Here is a 17182-nt window from a genome sequence, read left to right as displayed (position 1 = left end):
GAAATACCCATAAGCGTTTGCGCTTGAATATGTACAGTATGTATGCTTGGGCAATGCATTGGGGCTACAAAAGTTGCAAAACAATATGTACAAAAGTTTTTATTCAGAATTAATGGAAGTCTTAGTTTTATTTAGTGTTGTTGTTTTGTTATCAATAGTTGTTTTGTTTGAATTCATCATTATGGTGATTAGTGTCCTCTTGAGCTGGCACCTTAGACCTTCTATATTGTTTTATTATGTTCTTCCATCCAGATTAATTGTGTTATCATAAAACACAAGATATTGCACTGTGCTACTTGGAAGACATAACTCAAGGTCAGACTGAACATCTGATCCTACCTTGCAAATGATACTATATGTGGCATAGTGATGCAGTGCACATAAATCATAAAACAGTAAAGGATATATCAGCAAAATGACATCGATATTGTGTCACAGAGACTAGTGTGGTAGTTCAGGACACCTAATTCAGTCATATTTGTCAGGCAAAGCTAGGGATGTTTTCTGTATGCCATTCCATAAAGAATTGCTTCCAGCACCTTTTAAATACTGCTATTGTGATATGCTAGTTACATTTTCTCTGTAGTGATTGCAAAGTTAAAATGTGACCAATGATGAAAAACTAATGATATTAGAAATAACCATTATATCATTTTTAAGATGTTTTTTTTTTTTTTTTGGTATTTGTATAATTAACAGCATTAGCTGATACAGTGTTTCCCATTAATTACCTAGCCCGCCACAGTCTAATTTGTCCCGCCAGTTTCATAATGAACCGAAAATATTTTTGCACTTCTCATAATAACATAAAATATCTCTAACGTTACGTTTTGTGCCGTTGCTTCGGCAAATCATCTCTCACTCCCAGTCAGTCAGCCATCCCCCAAAAAAACCGTTGAACATACTTTGGAGTATTATAGTCACTGGATCATATTTCCTCACCCTGTCAGCAGTCATGGGCAAGAAGTGGCAGCCCCTTTTGGCCTATAACTGGTGTCCATTTACACCACAGAGACAAAGACAGACAGAGATTTAACCACAATTTCAATATGTGTATGTTGACAAGGGAGCACATCTTTTAAATAAGTGTGCTAGCTATAGATCTTGTGAACAAACTTTTGTTTTGTGCTAAAAGATGAAGGGACAACATTGCAGTTTGACCTTTGTTTTGTCAAAGTATGTCTGCAGAGAACAGGTATTAAGATAGAATACCCTCTTCATGATATTTATGAGGGAATCTGAGATACGGGTCACTGTCTCTGAATGTAAAGTAAAAGTATTTATTACATGACAAGGTAATGGTGAAGATGTGTGAGAGTAAGAGAAACTTTACAGAAAGCCCACCCTTAAATGGTGTTTTTCTCCTGAGGGAAAATGGCTCTGCTCCATTGTTGAAATGTGCCTTAGGCCAAGATATGCTCTTGTAGCTTGAGAGAAATTGGGTTGGGAAGGTGTATTATAAGCATGCTCGCATGATTAATAAAGTAAATTACATGCTTGTAATTGCCCACAATTTTAAAACAACCTGCGCACTGTCTTTCCACTGAGATGAAGTAAAATAACTGGGTCACAAACTGTAAAGTCAAAACAGATTAAATCAATGTTAATTGTATTGTCAGATCATATTGAAATAGCAGTAAAAATGCCAGAGTGTGACATATGGCATCCACCACAGCCAACTTAGCATTTGCTAAGCTGTTGCTGAGATGTTTGCTTTACATTTCCACAAACGTGAGGAACCCCCTGATCTTAAAGCTTCGTGTAACTGCACATATGGAACGACTCAAAGTTTCCATGTGTAGGATACAAGGGTAAAGCTGACGTAGCAGCAACCATTAAGTGGAAAACCTGAGACAAAGTTTGGAAAGAAAGTAAATTACCTCATAAACCCACAGTGTGTCTGCTCTTGTCTCTCTACTCCCATCATAGAACTGTACCATCCTAAATCTTATGTCATGTGTAGTTTTATGGTTTACACTCTAAGCCAGTAATATAACTTACAGCAGTTGATTTTTCAATATGCCAAGACATTTGAAATACAAGATGCACACGGGGGTTTAAGCAAACATTCAACATCTGCACTTGAAGACAGGCAAAAATCAGTAAGGTTTGTTGTTAAAGCCTGGCCACTTTGTACAATGTAAATCTTTACAGCAGCTAAAAGAAAGGTTTAGTTGGGCACTCCCATATGGGTTACAGTGGCAGCAGTTACACTTTTTTTTCTTTTAACTGTATAAATACAGAAACTGTGCACATCGGAAAACAATTTAAGTAAATCAATCTGAAAATATTAAATTCTTTTTACATTGAATCAGTTTAAGCGTGAAATTGAAACATTTAAGTAAATTCTACATTTTTACTTAAATTCAAAAATTCAAAAAGTAATGCTCTAGCTTATAATGAAATATTATTAATGATTGTTTGTTATCTTTACAAGGAGCATCATGTATCAGTCTTCAAGTAGAAAACCGTGTCATATTTATTTGCTAATTTGAGAACATTTCACAGGTAACTTGAATAAGTAAATTTTACTTAACTTTGAAAGATGGTGTTCCAAGCATGCACAGAGCTTGAATAATTAATGAGCTTGCATGGTTTCACTGTTTGCAAGTTTATTTGCAGTTTTTATTGTAGATTTTTCTACTCAAAATTACCTGCTCATGATTAAAAAAAAAAATAGCTTTTGATTGTTACCGTCATCGTGTATTGCACACCAAGTGTTGAGGTCTGCGTGCACAGCCCTGTTTCTTTTTTCATTGCCTGTAATACAAGGTGATGTTGTTAAATAGACTAAATAGTATGCATTAAAGGAATAGTTCACCCAAAAATTTAAATTCTCTCATCATTGCCATCCCAGATGTGTATGACTTTCAGTCTTCTGCAGAACAATAAACACATTTTTTTATAAAAATATCTCAGCTCTGTAATACAATGCAAGCGAGTCCTTTTTTACTATATATCTCCACTTTCACTTTCACATTCTTCTTCTTTTGTTTTTGGCGATTTGCATTCTTTGTGCATATTGCCCCCTTCTGGGGAGGGAAGACAATTTGTAAAAGAAAAAGAAAGTAATACACATCTGAGATGGCATGAGGGTGAGGAAATGATGAGAAGATTTTCGTTTTTGGATGAACTAACCCTTTAATCTTTCCTGTGGATAATTTCCATATGTCATGTCATGTGGTAGATCATGATTAAACTTGTGTTTAAAAGGAAAGTTAAAAATGTGAAATGTTCCAATAAAATGTTCATTTAAATTTGACTAAAATGTACATCAGATTTGTAAGAAAAAGTTACTGTTTTAACTGAAATGTTTAAGTGAAATGTACTTTAATCAATACTATGTAATGAAGTCAAGTAGATTTTACTTAATTTATACCATTACAGTTTACTTAGAAAAACTGTGCAAATAACAATTATGTAAATGTTACTCATTTTTTACAGTGTTCTACTATTTAAATGTCAAACACATTCACAAACACAACCTACACATACACATTCATGCTGATCTTATATTTATATGTTGTTATATGTCGTTCACATTAAAGCTGTTACAGTGCATACTGTATAATGTGATCAAATGTTTTTGCTTCTTTTCCCCATTCTTTCAAATAACTAGTATTACAACTTATCCAGCTGGTCGACTACTGGGGTAGGTTATAAAAAAGGCAGTCCTTATATTCAACATAAATTCAAAGTCTGCTATTTAATAATATAGCTTAAATGACTTAAATTTGTAGCAGTGGCGTGTCCAGACCTTTTTTGACAGGGGTGGCCCATGTGGGGCACAGACTCATTCAAGTGTTACTCAACATCCCTGATATTAATAATAACAATAATAATAATAAGATATGTACATTTCCAGGAATTTTTAATAGTCAAATGTTACTTAGCTAAATAATGGATTAACTGTTATTAAATGTTAATACTACAAAACAGAGAAGACTACAAATAACATTTATTTTTTACATTTTGTATTGTTTTGAGACAATAAAGAAGATATTGAATATATTTTTTAATCTTATCATTGGCCTGCACATAAAGAATGTGCATGGATTTCAGTTTTGTTTAGGCTATTCAATTTAGCCATATATTTGGACTGCCAAAGGTAATTTGATTATTTAATTAAACAGTGCTTTAAAAACAACTTCCTTAATTTTTTTCTAGTTGGGATAGAAGAGATTACTGTCCTGTTCACTTCAAGCACTGGTGACAGGACACTGAGGTGCATTCCCGCAGAACTCCCGCAGGTTGTTTCTTGCGGTGTGGGATTACATTTCTGAGTTGAAGGCAGGAGCGGATGGTGATTCCATGAGATGTGGACGGGAGCGGGCGGTCAGAAAATATCCTGAAAAATCCGATGTGGAATTAAAAAAAAAAATTTGATTAATGAATAAATGCAAGAAAAAAACTATAATTGTTATTTTTTTCCCAGGTAAAATAAATGTGCACACAGCACATGCATCAAATTATACAATATTTAGAGCAGGCAGGTAGTCAACGGGGCTTCTGATAATTGCAATAACGTCAATAAAATGTTTTTACATATGTACACTTGTCTATTTGTATGGCTTTCGCCCTATGTGGAAAACAAATGCGGGTTTGAGAAAACAGGAGCGGTCGGAAAGAAAATCACTGCGGGCAAAGAGTGGGTGAACATGGAGTAAAATTCAGAGTTCGGGTGCGGGATAGAAACTTGCAGGAGCAGGAAGGAAAAACAGTCCCGCGCAGACCTCTAATGGGACGGATGATTATAGTGCTTTTTGTCACGTTGTACAATGTTTGCAGTGAATGTAACCATTGTTTATAGTCAGTGTTGGGTAAGTTACTCTAAAAAAGTCATTAATTACTAACTACTAATTACATCTTCTACAGTGTAATTAGATTACTGTACTATTTACTCTATCTGAAAAGTAATTGCATTACTTATTACTAATTACTTTCTCAAACCCTGATCAACCTCGACCAGATGAAAAATACAAGGACAAACATGAAACTGTTCTATTAATTCTTTCAAATAAATCATATAAAGTCAAATAAATCATTCATGAACTGGCCAAAGAATCTAAGGGGGCAGCGTTAAATTATATTTTGACTTTAAATTCACTATTGTTTTATATAGAATTGTTCTAGAGTCTATACACTATTTAACACAATTACAATCAAAAGTAACTGTAATTAAATTACTGAAAAATTAAGAGTAATCCCTTACTTTTTCAATTAAAAAGTAATTTAATTACAGTAATTAATTACTCAGTAATGCATTACACCCAACACTGTTTTTAGTGAAATGGTCCCTCACCTGATTTCCTCAAGCACTCTTCACGGGTTCACTTCAGTGTCGCGGTCTCACGATCATGTGAAATGCAGCACAATCTACAGTGCACGTTCAAGCCAGATTTTATTTCGGATGACTGTACACAGTGTTTCCCCTGAGTCCACTCGAATAACTGTAATTTCCTGACACTGCTTTCTGCTCCGATTTAAACCAGCAAAGTGTAGCAGTCCGGTTGAATAAAACAAATTTGCTCTCTTCCACTGATGTTTGTGATTGTCGTCCTTTTTTTCTTTTCACATATTTTGATTCCACAACATACCGTAAGAGCTAAAACAAGCAAATAAAACAGTATGGGAATTTTCAGGTGGAAATTGATTTAAACAAACCAACGAGACAATCACAATTGGCTATTTTACAACAAAATCTTTCATTTAACCCAACATCTAAGCATAAACAACAAAACTGACCATAAACCAAAGTAACTGACATTAAGAAAAAGATATACAAAATATAAACACATAAAATTAACATTACTGACCTTGTGCCATTATCAACCAGGCACTAGATCAAAAAACAAAATGGGAAAATTTGCACTTTAAAACTCCTTTAACTACACTGTGGCTCATTAACTGTTATGTATGTTGGTGTGCTAATTGCTCTCTCTAGTGATGTCCGATTCTTGAACGAATCGTTCTTTTGAGCCGATTCTCAGCAAGTAACCAGTCGAGCCGGTTCACAATATCGAACTGAATCGAACTTTAGTTCCAGGTTGATGACGCAAGACGCACAGCTGAAGTAAATGTACTGGCTACGCAGCACGTCGAACTGTCCGACTCAAAAAGAACCGAATGAGCCGGTCCCACTGACGGTCGAAGTTTCATTTTTTTCCTCTTTATTTCTTGAACGTATTACAAAAGATGCCTCAATAAACAACAACTTAATACAATATCAAGAAATCCAAGTAGCAGCAAAACATATGCTAAATAAATAAATTATAGCTTTAAAAACAACAACAACAACAAAGGGTAGGGAAAAGAAGACAAAAGAAAACCACACAAGGGGGTTAGTCATCAAAATACACCTTCAAAAGATTGCACAACTTGGCTTTTTTGTTACGCATAAGTTTTAACGATTTGTAGAAGACTGCCAGTTCCTTCTGGAAACACAAGAAATTTTAAAAAATCTACATTTATGTATTAATAATTGGCCAAAAACACAATATTATTAATCAAAAATTCAGCATCAGAAGTCACTATGAAAAAAGCATATTTTCTACTTTTAAAATCCAAGTCAGGTACTACATACTTCCAACTTAACCAGACATGACGGTCATCCCAGAAATTTTTTGAAAATTTGCATGAATAAAATAAATGTTCCCAATGACTGTCGAAGTTTGCCGAGGATTACCGAGGATTTGCAACGCGTTGAAACGCTAATAGTATCCGAATAAAACATTTATAAAACAAATAAAACAGATTTATAAAACAGATGTTTCTTTCTGTGTTATTTTGAATCATATTACAGATATTTGCAAATGAAGGTCTCGACAATTAAGTAGGCATTTTTACTCGATGATGTTACTAATACAAATTATTAATAATATATTAGATTTCTAGTTGTATTTGTATTTTTTTTTTTATTAGACTTCATGAATTGTGTAGCGAACTGTGATAGACATTTTCAAGAAACTGAATTTCATTCATTAAATGCAGATGACTAGTAGCCTGACTCCGAGTTCGAAATGAACGAGTTGGAATCATACAGGTAGGCGGCTCTTACAAGTTACTAGACCGGTTACTGAACCAAAGAACCTGTTTGAAATGAAGGAATCAAACCTACAGGCAGAATCGAAAGTCAGCTCTTCAGTCGTGTCCGACTCAAAAAGAACCGAAAGAGCTGTCAAAGTTTGCCGAGGATTTCTGAGGAGTCTGACGAGTGAGCTGCTGATCCTATGAGCATGTGTATTCCGAGGACATGAACGAGTATGGAGCGAACTGTTTCTTTAACGACAACCAAAATGTACTAGAAATATTCTTATGACTAGCTTTATTAAATAAACTTTAAGACACGTAGAACATATCCACGTTTAAGCACAGTGTCTGTATTGGGTGCTTTATGTGCAAAACTTTAATGCAGGAAACTTATCCAAGATGTAATCAATATCAGTCGTATTCGACATGCAGGATCACAGAATGAAACACTGATAACAATAAACGCCATTATTATTATAACTTAATTGAATAAAAATTTATAATCAGCAATGTGCGTTCACATATGGCTTTATTTAAATGTTTGAGAGTAAAAACCATGACTCCGGGATGTCAGAATTACGTGCTAGAGACGTCATTACCTGGTGGCGTAAAAGAACCGCTGAATCGGTTTTTGAACCGGTTCATGGAAACTAACTGTCCGAAAGAACTGGAAATGAATCAGACTTCCCATCACTACTTTCCTCTTCTAATCACTCTCCTGTTCTTCAGAAGCCCTTCAAAATAAATATCCTGATAAAAGTGGAGATAATAACAGTAAAAACATAAAAACACATATCTTGTGGCTTGTAATGTTATACTAATATAATCAACTAAAAACTAAGCTATAAGTAATTTAGGGTTTTAGAATTTGGGGTGGCCAATCAGATTTTGGGGGCATGGGCCACCCCATGCCCCCCCATCTGGAAACGCCCCTGATTTGTAGTAAACAATTTAGCTATGGGTTGAAACCATGGAGCTATAAAATACCTGGAGAGAGCTATCCGTTCGCATACCCATTCATCTCTGTGACTGTGCTCAGCTAGCGCAGGGTTTCCAGAAAGCGAGCGGAATGGAGGCTGCCATCTTTCCTCATGGGCGCTCAGTTCCGGGATCGGGTGTCACGTGACTGATCACTCGCCAATGGGAATAGATAGGGGAAAATATAAATCAATTTCACGCTTTTAAGAGCCGTTCAAAAACAATCCGTCACCGGATGACGATATTTGCAATAATGCAATGAAATAATCTAAACTGAAATGGTTCCTGGAATTTTTTTGGTTTCGTCATAAAACACGGCTACTTTTGAATGGCTGTCTATGGAGAAATATGCTTTTTGCCATCGGGTGGTGTAGTTCCAGCATCTACCAGCAGGTGCTAACAGGGATCTGCTAACCGGCCAATTCCTGAATTTGGGGTTCTCCAATCCAGCAGATGACAGTACAGAACAACCGTTCGTTCGTGTCAACATACTACACAACACAACACAACACAGCACAACAGCTTCTTGTTTCGTCGCTGGCTGAGTCTACCATAGCAACGAAAACAGCGACTTTCTTTTACGATGGCAAGTATATTTCACCTTATTTTGTCACTTGAATACACTTATGTGTGCATATAATTGAAAGCTCATGTTTGGGATCTCGTCAGTGTCGCTGTTAAGGTTTTGTGGGCTAACATTGTGCAGGGCGTTGTCATGTTTGAGATGTGGCCTTTAGTTGTTAGCTCTCCAGCTACTTCATCAAATAAATATAATAAACAAATGCAAAAGTAAATAAATAAATAAAATCTTTTGACAACAGATACATTTTCTTGTAGGGATTTCAAAGAGCTACGATGCAGAAAGAAAGATGTGCATGACGATTATTAATCGGTGACAGTTGGATTTACAGTTTTGTTTTGTTTTTTTATTGTGTATTTCACTGATTTAAATAACTTTTGCGTTTATTTGGCAGGCAGAGGTTGAGGAGACACTTAAGAGGATCCAGAGCCAGAAAGGAGTGCAAGGAATCATCATTGTTAATGCAGAAGGTAATCGTATGCGGTCTTCAACATGCTCAAAGATGGTTTATTTCATAATTGCAATAAATTAATATACAACATAATTATTTAATTACATTTTATATTTACATTGGATACGAGTTACTTTTAATCTACGCATCTGGGGCTGGATCTACTAAAATGTTCTTAAGAAAAAAAGAAGAAAGTTCTTAGGATAAATTAAAAGAAGTTTGTAAGATGCAATTCTTGAAGAAGTTCTCAAATATTTTCTTAAGCTCTTATAAATTTGTTTTCTTATGATGAAACAAATGACAGGCTTTGACATTGTCTGATTACACTAGCCTACACATGAGGTTGCCTTGTCTAATACAACAAATTCAGTACTTCAACACTGGTAATTTGTAACAATAAATGTATCTATCTATCTATTAACCTTTTTCTTTAAGTAGCAAGCACCTCGCGATCATTTAAAAAAAAATATAAAGTGTGAGATGCGTTAGTTTAACGCCATTAACCATCATAGGAGAATTGACTAGGATGATTGATCACCACAATAAGAAGATTCAAAAACAACATTTATTGTTTGAATTTTGTGATTACATTTATGTGGTTAAAAACTGAAGATAAAAATAACATAAAACACAAAACAGTCAAAAAACGTGTTTGTGAAAAAAAAATCTTTCAATCTGGAATGCCCAATTCCCACTGCTTAGTAGGTCCTCGTGGTGGCGCAGTTACTCATCTCAATCCGGGTGGCGGAGGACAAGTCTCTGTTGCCTCCTCTTCTGAGACCGTCAATCCGTACACTTATAAAGTGGCTCATTGTGCATGACACCGCGGAGACTCACAGCATGTGGAGGCTCATGCTACTCTCCGTGATCCACGCACAACTTACCACGAGAACCACTAATCGCAACCACGTGAAGGTTACCCCATGTGACTCTACCCTCCTTAGCAACCGGGCCAGTTTGGTCGCTTAGGAGACCTGGCTGGAGTCACTCAGCACGCCCTGGATTCGAACTCGCGACTCCAGGGGTGGTAGTCAGCGTCAATACTCGCTGAGCTACCCAGGCCCCAAAAATCACATTTCTACATACACAGCCCATTGCGACTTCCTACTCAACATGATAGAACGTGTCACATTTAAAACAACCCAGTAAATTAATTAAACCTCCAATTCTTTTGGGATTAAAGGCAACTGTGTGGTTATCCTAACTTTACGACGATTTTTAAGAAAATAATAATAATTAATAATAAATAATAATAGTACGTTTTTTTTCTTAAGAGCAATTTAATAAAAATAAAAATGTTTTTTTCCGGGAATACAAAATGTTCTCAACTTTTTTTCTTGAGTTAGAAATGAAGAAAACTTTAGTTACATTTATTTATTTATTTATTTTACTTTAAGGTGCTTTGTGAAATCAACCAAATTTTAATTAACACCTAATTTCAATAGAACTAGTTAGGGCTTGCCATTATATTTACAGAGCAATGCTATTAGCATACAGTAAGACCATGACAACATCGGCTCCTCATTACTGTGGTCTTTCTAAAAAACAAACAAATACATAAAAGTAATAGTATTTGTTATGGGAAAAAGTAGTAACCTAAACACATTTAGAAAGTTAAATTACAACTGCCACAATGAAGTCTAATAGATTCCACCTAATAGTTTTTTTTAATACAAAACTATACAATTTAAAAATGTTAAAATACCACAGTTACTACTGTAAAATCATGATACATTTTAGTATGGGTGACGTGTAATTAAAACAAAAAAGTTATTTTGGTGCATGGAACAGTGTTGTTCATAATGTTGGGGCTGTTTGAGAGATTTTACTTTCTCTATAGCGCAATAAACAACAATTTCAGCGCGAATCACTTGTGCGAGTGGTTCGTGCAAAACACATGCCAAAACCAGGCTTCAGTTGCACCGCGTTTCAGATGAAAAGCATTTGGCTCATATAAAGCAGCGAACGCAAGATGAATATCATAACATTTGCTTCGGCAGTGCAAAATTCCTCTTGGATGCCGCCGAAAATCTTTTAATGAAGCCAAAACCGTGACATTGCTATTCCATTTTTTAATGTTTAAGTGGAAGCCAGAAATTGATAAAACAAAGAAGACTTTGTTGTCTTAACTTTCATTTCCTGTGCTCTCTCTTGCAATAGGCATCCCTATCAAAAGCACCCTTGATAACTCGAGCACTGTACAATATGCTGCACATATCCAGCAGCTGCTCATGAAGGCACGGAGCATGGTGAGAGACATTGATCCTCAGAACGACCTCACTTTTCTCAGGGTTCGCTCAAAGAAGAATGAGATCATGATTGCCCCAGGTAAATAGAAGTGAACTTATTAACATATATTGCTCATATCCAGCTAACTATTAGGTATGTGGTAATGTCACAACAAATAGCCCATACAATGGCATTATTGTGACTATAATACATCCATAGTTAACATCCATAAATGTGAAGCTAATCTTTAGGTTTTAGCTGCGGTATTTGATTAATAACAGTGTTTGTCTTGAAATGAGTAAATTATTAGTTTCCAATTGTTGTACAGCAGGATAAGACGGGTATTATTATTTCTCAGTCAGATGATTGCCAAGAGACTTAAAGGGATATTCCACCCAAAAGTGATATTCTTTCATCATTTACTCAGTCTTGTGCCATCTCAAACTCTTATTACTTTCTTTTTTCTGCTGAATATAAATAGTTATTTTTAAGGATGTATGATGTGTTTTTGTCCATACAACGTATGTCCATGGGGTCCAAAACTTTCAAGCTCCAACAGGAAAAAAGACAGCATAAAAGTAATCCATACAACTCGAGTGTTTTAACCCATGTCTTCTGAAGCGATATGATAGCTTTGGATAAGGGACAGACCCTTGTTCACTGTAAATCTGACTTGCATTGTATGGACAAAAAAACACATCATTCATACTTCAAAATATCTTAGTTTGTGTTCATGATGAGAATTATCTTTTTTTTTGGGTGATCTATAACTTGTATATATTTAATATTTATCTGATATGAATTATAATGATCTTAATAATAATATACAGTGTGTGTGTGTGTATGTGTGTGTGTGTGTGTGTGTATATATATATATATATATATATATATATATATATTATACACACACACACATACACACACACAGTTGAAGTTTACATACACTTGTAATTTTTTAACCACTCCACAGATTTCATATTAGCTAATTATAGTTTTGGCAAGTCGTTTAGGACATCTACTTTGTGCATGACACAAGTAATTTTTCCAACAATTGTTTACAGACAGATTGTTTCACTTTTAATTGACTATATCACAATTCCAGTGTGTCAGAAGTTTACATACACTAAGCTAACTCTGCCTTTAAGCAGCTTGGAAAATTCCAGAAAATTATGTCAAACATTTAGCTTCTGATAGGCTAATTGGAGTCAATTGGAGGTGTACCTGTGGATGTATTTTAAGGCCTACCTTCAAACTCAGTGCCTCTTTGCTTGACATCATGGGAAAATCAAAAGAAATCAGCCAAGACCTCAGAAAAACAATTGTGGACCTCCACAAGTCTGGTTCATCCTTGGGAGCAATTTCCAAATGCCTGATAGTACCACGTTCATCTGTACAAACAATAGTACGCAAGTATAAACACCATGGGACCACACAGCCATCATACTGCTCAGGAAGGAGATGCATTCTGTCTCATAGAGATGAACGTAGTTTGGTGCGAAAAGTGCAAATCAATCCCAGAACAACAGCAAAGGACCTTGTGAAGATGCTGGAGCAAACAGGTAGACAAGTATCAATATCCACAGTAAAACGAGTCCTATATCAACATAACCTGCAAGGCTGCTCAGTAAGAAAGAAGCCACTGCTTCAAAACTGCCATAAAAAATCCAGACTACAGTTTGCAAGTGCACATGGGGACAAAGATCTTACTTTTTGGAGAAATGTCCTCTGGTCTGATGAAACAAAAATTGAACTGTTTGGCCATAATGACCATTATGTTTAGAGGAAAAAGGGTGAGGCTTGCAAGCCGAAGAACACCATTCCAACCGTGAAGCATGGGGGTGGCAGCATCATGTTGTGGGGGTGCTTTGCTGCAGGAGGGACCGGTGCACTTCACAAAATAGATGGCATCATGAGAAAGGAAAATAATGTGGATATATTGAAGCAACATCTCAAGACATCAGCCAGGAAGTTAAAGCTCGGTCCAAATGGGTGTTCCAAATGGACAATGACCCCAAGCATACCTCCAAAGTTGTGGCAAAATGGCTTAAGGACAACAAAGTCAAGGTATTGGAGTCATCACAAAGCCCTGACCTCAATCATATAGAAAATTTGTGGGCAGAACTGAAAAAGCATGTGCGAGCAAGGAGGCCTACAAACCTGACTCAGTTACACCAGTTCTGTCTGGAGGAATGGGCCAAAATTCCAGCAACTTATTGTGAGAAGCTTGTGGAAGACTACCCAAAATGTTTGGCCCAAGTTAAACAATTTAAAGGCAATGCTACCAAATACTAACAAAGTGTATGTAAACTTCTGACCCACTGGGAATGTGATGAAAGAAATAAAAGCTGAAATAAATCATTCTCTCTACTATTATTCTGGCATTTCACATTCTTAAAATAAAGTAGTGATCCTAACTGACCTAAGACAGGGAATGTTTTCTACGATTAAATGTCAGGAATTGTGAAAAATGTATTTGGCTAAGGTGTATGTAAACTTCTGACTTCAATTGTATGTATATATATATATATACACACACACACACACACACTGATGAGCCAAAATATTATGACCACTTACAGGTGAAGCGAATAATGCTGATCATCTCCTAACAAGGTCACGTGTCAAGGTCTGGGTAGATTAGATGGTAAGCAAACAATCAGTTCTTGTAGTCAACGTGTTGAATGCAGGAGGAATATGCAGGAGTAAAGATCTGAGCGACTTTGACAAGAGCCAAATTAAGGCTAGATGACTAGGTCAGAGCATCTCTGAAACGGCAAGGCTTGTGGGGTGCTCCCGGTCAGCAGTGGTGAGTACTTACCAACAGTGGTCAGAGGAGGGACAAACCGTTGACAGGGTGTTGGGCACCCAAGGCTCATTGATGTGCGAGGGCAATGAAGGCTATCCCGTCTGGTCACATAAAATTTTCATGACGTTGTGGGAAGAATGTGTCACAACACACAGTGCATCGCACCTTGCTGTGTAGCCGCAGACCAATCAGAGTGCCCAAGATGACCCCTGTCCACCGTCATACTGGACCTTGGAGCAGTGTAAGAAGGTCGCTTGGTCCAATGAGTCCCATTTTCTTTTACATCACATGGACGGCCGTGTATGTGTACGACGTTTACCTGGGGAAGTGATGGCACCAGGATGCACTGTGGGAAGACAACAAGCCGGTGGAGGGAGTGTGATTCTCTGGGCAATGTTCTGCTGGGAAACCCCGGGTCCGGCCATTCATGTGAACATCAATTTGACATGTACACCTACCTAAACATCGTTGCAGACCAGGTACACCCCTTCATGGCAATGGTATTGCCTGATGGCAGTGGCCCCTCTCAGCAGGATAATGTGCCCTGCCACACTGCACACATTGTCCGGGAGTGGTTTGAGGAACATGATGAAGAGTTCAAGGTGTTGCCCTGGCCTCCAGATTCTCCAGATCTCAATCCGATATAGCATATGTGGGATTGGCTGGACCAACAAATCCAATCCAAGGCAGCTCCACCTCACAGTTTATAGGACTTGAAGGATCTGCTGCTAATGTCTTGGTGCCAGATACCACGGGATACCTTCAGGGGTCTTGTAGAGTCCATGCCTCAGTGGGTCAGAGCTGTTTTGGGGGTTCGCAGAGGATATTAGGCATGTGATCATAATGTTTTGGCTAATCGGTGTAGTTATGTATATATAGTAATGTATATTATAATAATAATATATTTCATTCTGTTCTCTCCACAGACAAGGACTATTTCCTGATTGTCATTCAAAATCCCACAGAGTAGTACTTAATCCATCATAGTAGTGTTTCCATAGTAATTTCATTTCTAATTAATTGCCAAAAATGTTTTGCTTTTCATATGTTCCAGGAAAGTGAAGTTTATATTGTAACACACAGTTACCATAAAGGAAAATGAGTGGATTAGTTTGGTTCACTGTATTAGTTCCATCTTTAATATTATTCTCTTTATACTGCTCTTGTTTATCATTCCAATAATTTTTTTTTTCTTAATTTATTGTTCTTTCATAATGACCCTTATGCAAGAAATCTAGATGTTCTTCATCTGTATGCTTCAGTCTGACACTATGAAATACCATAACTATTTGTGTGTAAGAATGGACAATAAAAAGGTGAAGCATTTCATTTTATTTAGTGTTTTGGCTTTGTATTGTATATGGAATTGAAAGATGAAGTCACTTCAAGTACATCAAGTTTCGAAAACATATGGTAAAACGATAATGACCATTACTTAAAGGGATAGTTCACCCAGAACATTAAAATTCACTCATCATTCACTCACCCTAATGTCATCACAGATGTGTATGACTTTCTTTCTTATGCAGAACACAAATGAAGGTTTTTAGAAGAATATTTTAGCTCTGTAGGTAAAATGCAATTGACTGGTGACCAGACCTTTCAGCTTCAAAAATCAAATAAAGGCAGTATAAAAGTAATACATATGACTCCAGTGGTTAATCTATGTCTTCGTGATGCCTTTTGATGACTAATTTCTAAGATATGTTGAAAGTGACATAGCATTTTACATAACAAATATTTATTACTGTAAATGCTGCTTAATTTGGTCATTAGTTAATTTCAATAAATCAAATAGTTAGAAATGTTTTGGAACACAGAATGTAGATTCATGTATTTGTGTCTGTTTTTATCTGTCTACATACATATTGTGGGGTCCAAAAGTCTAGACCACACTATTTCATAAAAAATTTAATTATTTTCACTCAGATTGTATTCTGGTTACACTATGATTTAGAATGAAAATGTTTGTGTTAAATTAGAAAGCATTACAGAAGCTCTTGGATCCTACTGTATATTATTTCAGTATTCTATTATTGGTAACACACACACACACAAATATAGAATATATGATCGAACATAGCTACAAAATTATCTTACAAAGGGATTATGTTTTATGAATGTTCTGCCCCTTTAAATCATGCTATGACGTCACAAACTGGTTTAGCACATTGTCTCGAGCTGTTTTGCTTACAGTGAGTCAGGAGCTGGAAAAGAAGCGAGACTGACCGTGAATTAAACATATAACAACATATTAAGACTCCCAGTTCCTCTTCATTACATTAAACTCCAGAAATGCCGTCCGACAGACCCTTCAAACAGAGAAGGAGCTTTGGTAAGACGAGTTTTATTCGAGCTGTGTCAGCACAAGTGTGTTTGTTTATCAGCTTTGTTTTTGTGGCTAGCAGCTAGATGACACAGTTCTTAAACTTTCCTATGAAGCTTTGCATGCTTAGAAAATGACTTTTAGTTATAAGTAGTTGTGTTATAAGGGTTAAAAGCCGGGTTTTAACAAAACAGTCAGTCTTTCTCTGCTATTCAGTCAGTTAGCCTGGCCCATAGGCCTCTTGATCTAATACGGCTGCTAATTATCAAGGGTTTCTCAGGATGTGTTCACATAGGTGTGTTTTTTTTTTTTTTTTTTTTAACCACATTTGGACACAATAACAAACCAGCCTTTTGGGGGGATCAACTTTGAAGACAGTTGGCTAACCTCTATTTGTATGCTGTATGAATGTAAATTTGAACATTTTCATGATTACAGTAGTTGAGTGGACAGACAGTAAACGGGTTTGTGAAATGATACTGTAATTTGAGCTCTTTCTCATAGTCCAGACTGGGGACAGGGTAAGGGGAGGGAGGGGCATACAATCATTGCGTAATCATATAAACATAAGCAAGAAAAAAACAGGCTTGTAAGTGTCCAGGTCAGTCTGTAGTTCTGGATATAGTCACACATTTGTCTAACCTTTGGCATTATGTAATTGACATAGATGACCCTTACATGTTCTTAGTTAAAGATGACACATTGATATAGTGAAAATCTAGAAGCAGACTTGGAACTCTTTGCTCATACTATTTAGTTAACCTAATAAACTGGCCAGCTTGG

The 17182-nt window shown here is 36.3% G+C and overlaps 2 protein-coding genes and 1 long non-coding RNA gene across 3 annotated transcripts in view; 2 read left to right on the top strand and 1 right to left on the bottom strand.

Moving 5' to 3' along the window:
* Nucleotides 1-705: 705 nt before the first annotated feature.
* Nucleotides 706-8156, bottom strand: LOC127426248 (uncharacterized). Its single transcript, XR_007894757.1, has 3 exons — nt 8017-8156; nt 7629-7779; nt 706-4348 (listed from the first exon to the last, which is right to left on the bottom strand). It is a non-coding gene; the product is annotated as an uncharacterized LOC127426248 (long non-coding RNA).
* A 285-nt stretch (nt 8157-8441) lies between these two features.
* Nucleotides 8442-15407, top strand: LOC127426243 (dynein light chain roadblock-type 1-like). Its single transcript, XM_051672913.1, has 4 exons — nt 8442-8597; nt 8986-9057; nt 11199-11366; nt 15000-15407. Exons 1-4 carry the CDS (start codon nt 8591-8593, stop codon nt 15041-15043), a joined length of 291 nt encoding a protein of 96 aa, XP_051528873.1. The 5' UTR covers nt 8442-8590; the 3' UTR covers nt 15044-15407.
* Nucleotides 15408-16235: 828 nt separating this feature from the next.
* LOC127426240 (microtubule-associated proteins 1A/1B light chain 3A) overlaps nt 16236-17182 on the top strand; it is a 10723-nt gene continuing 9776 nt past the window's right edge. Inside the window, exon 1 of the mRNA XM_051672910.1 lies at nt 16236-16408. Coding sequence (XP_051528870.1) covers nt 16369-16408 — 40 coding nt within the window. The 5' untranslated portion in view covers nt 16236-16368. The remainder of the gene's footprint in view (nt 16409-17182) is intronic.

Source organism: Myxocyprinus asiaticus, chromosome 35 (assembly GCF_019703515.2).
Source record: "Myxocyprinus asiaticus isolate MX2 ecotype Aquarium Trade chromosome 35, UBuf_Myxa_2, whole genome shotgun sequence".
Classification (NCBI taxonomy): Eukaryota; Metazoa; Chordata; class Actinopteri; order Cypriniformes; family Catostomidae; genus Myxocyprinus; species Myxocyprinus asiaticus.
The sequence above is the reverse complement of the archived record's forward strand: the minus strand, read 5'-3'. Positions and strand labels throughout refer to the sequence as shown.

What these genes read in the sequence shown, in the direction of transcription:
- LOC127426243 (XM_051672913.1), top strand. An exon ending in CATCATTGTTAATGCAGAAG is followed by an intron (nt 9,058 to 11,198) that starts GTAATCGTATGC and finishes CTCTTGCAATAG; the next exon opens with GCATCCCTATCAAAAGCACC. An exon ending in TGAGATCATGATTGCCCCAG is followed by an intron (nt 11,367 to 14,999) that starts GTAAATAGAAGT and finishes TTCTCTCCACAG; the next exon opens with ACAAGGACTATTTCCTGATT.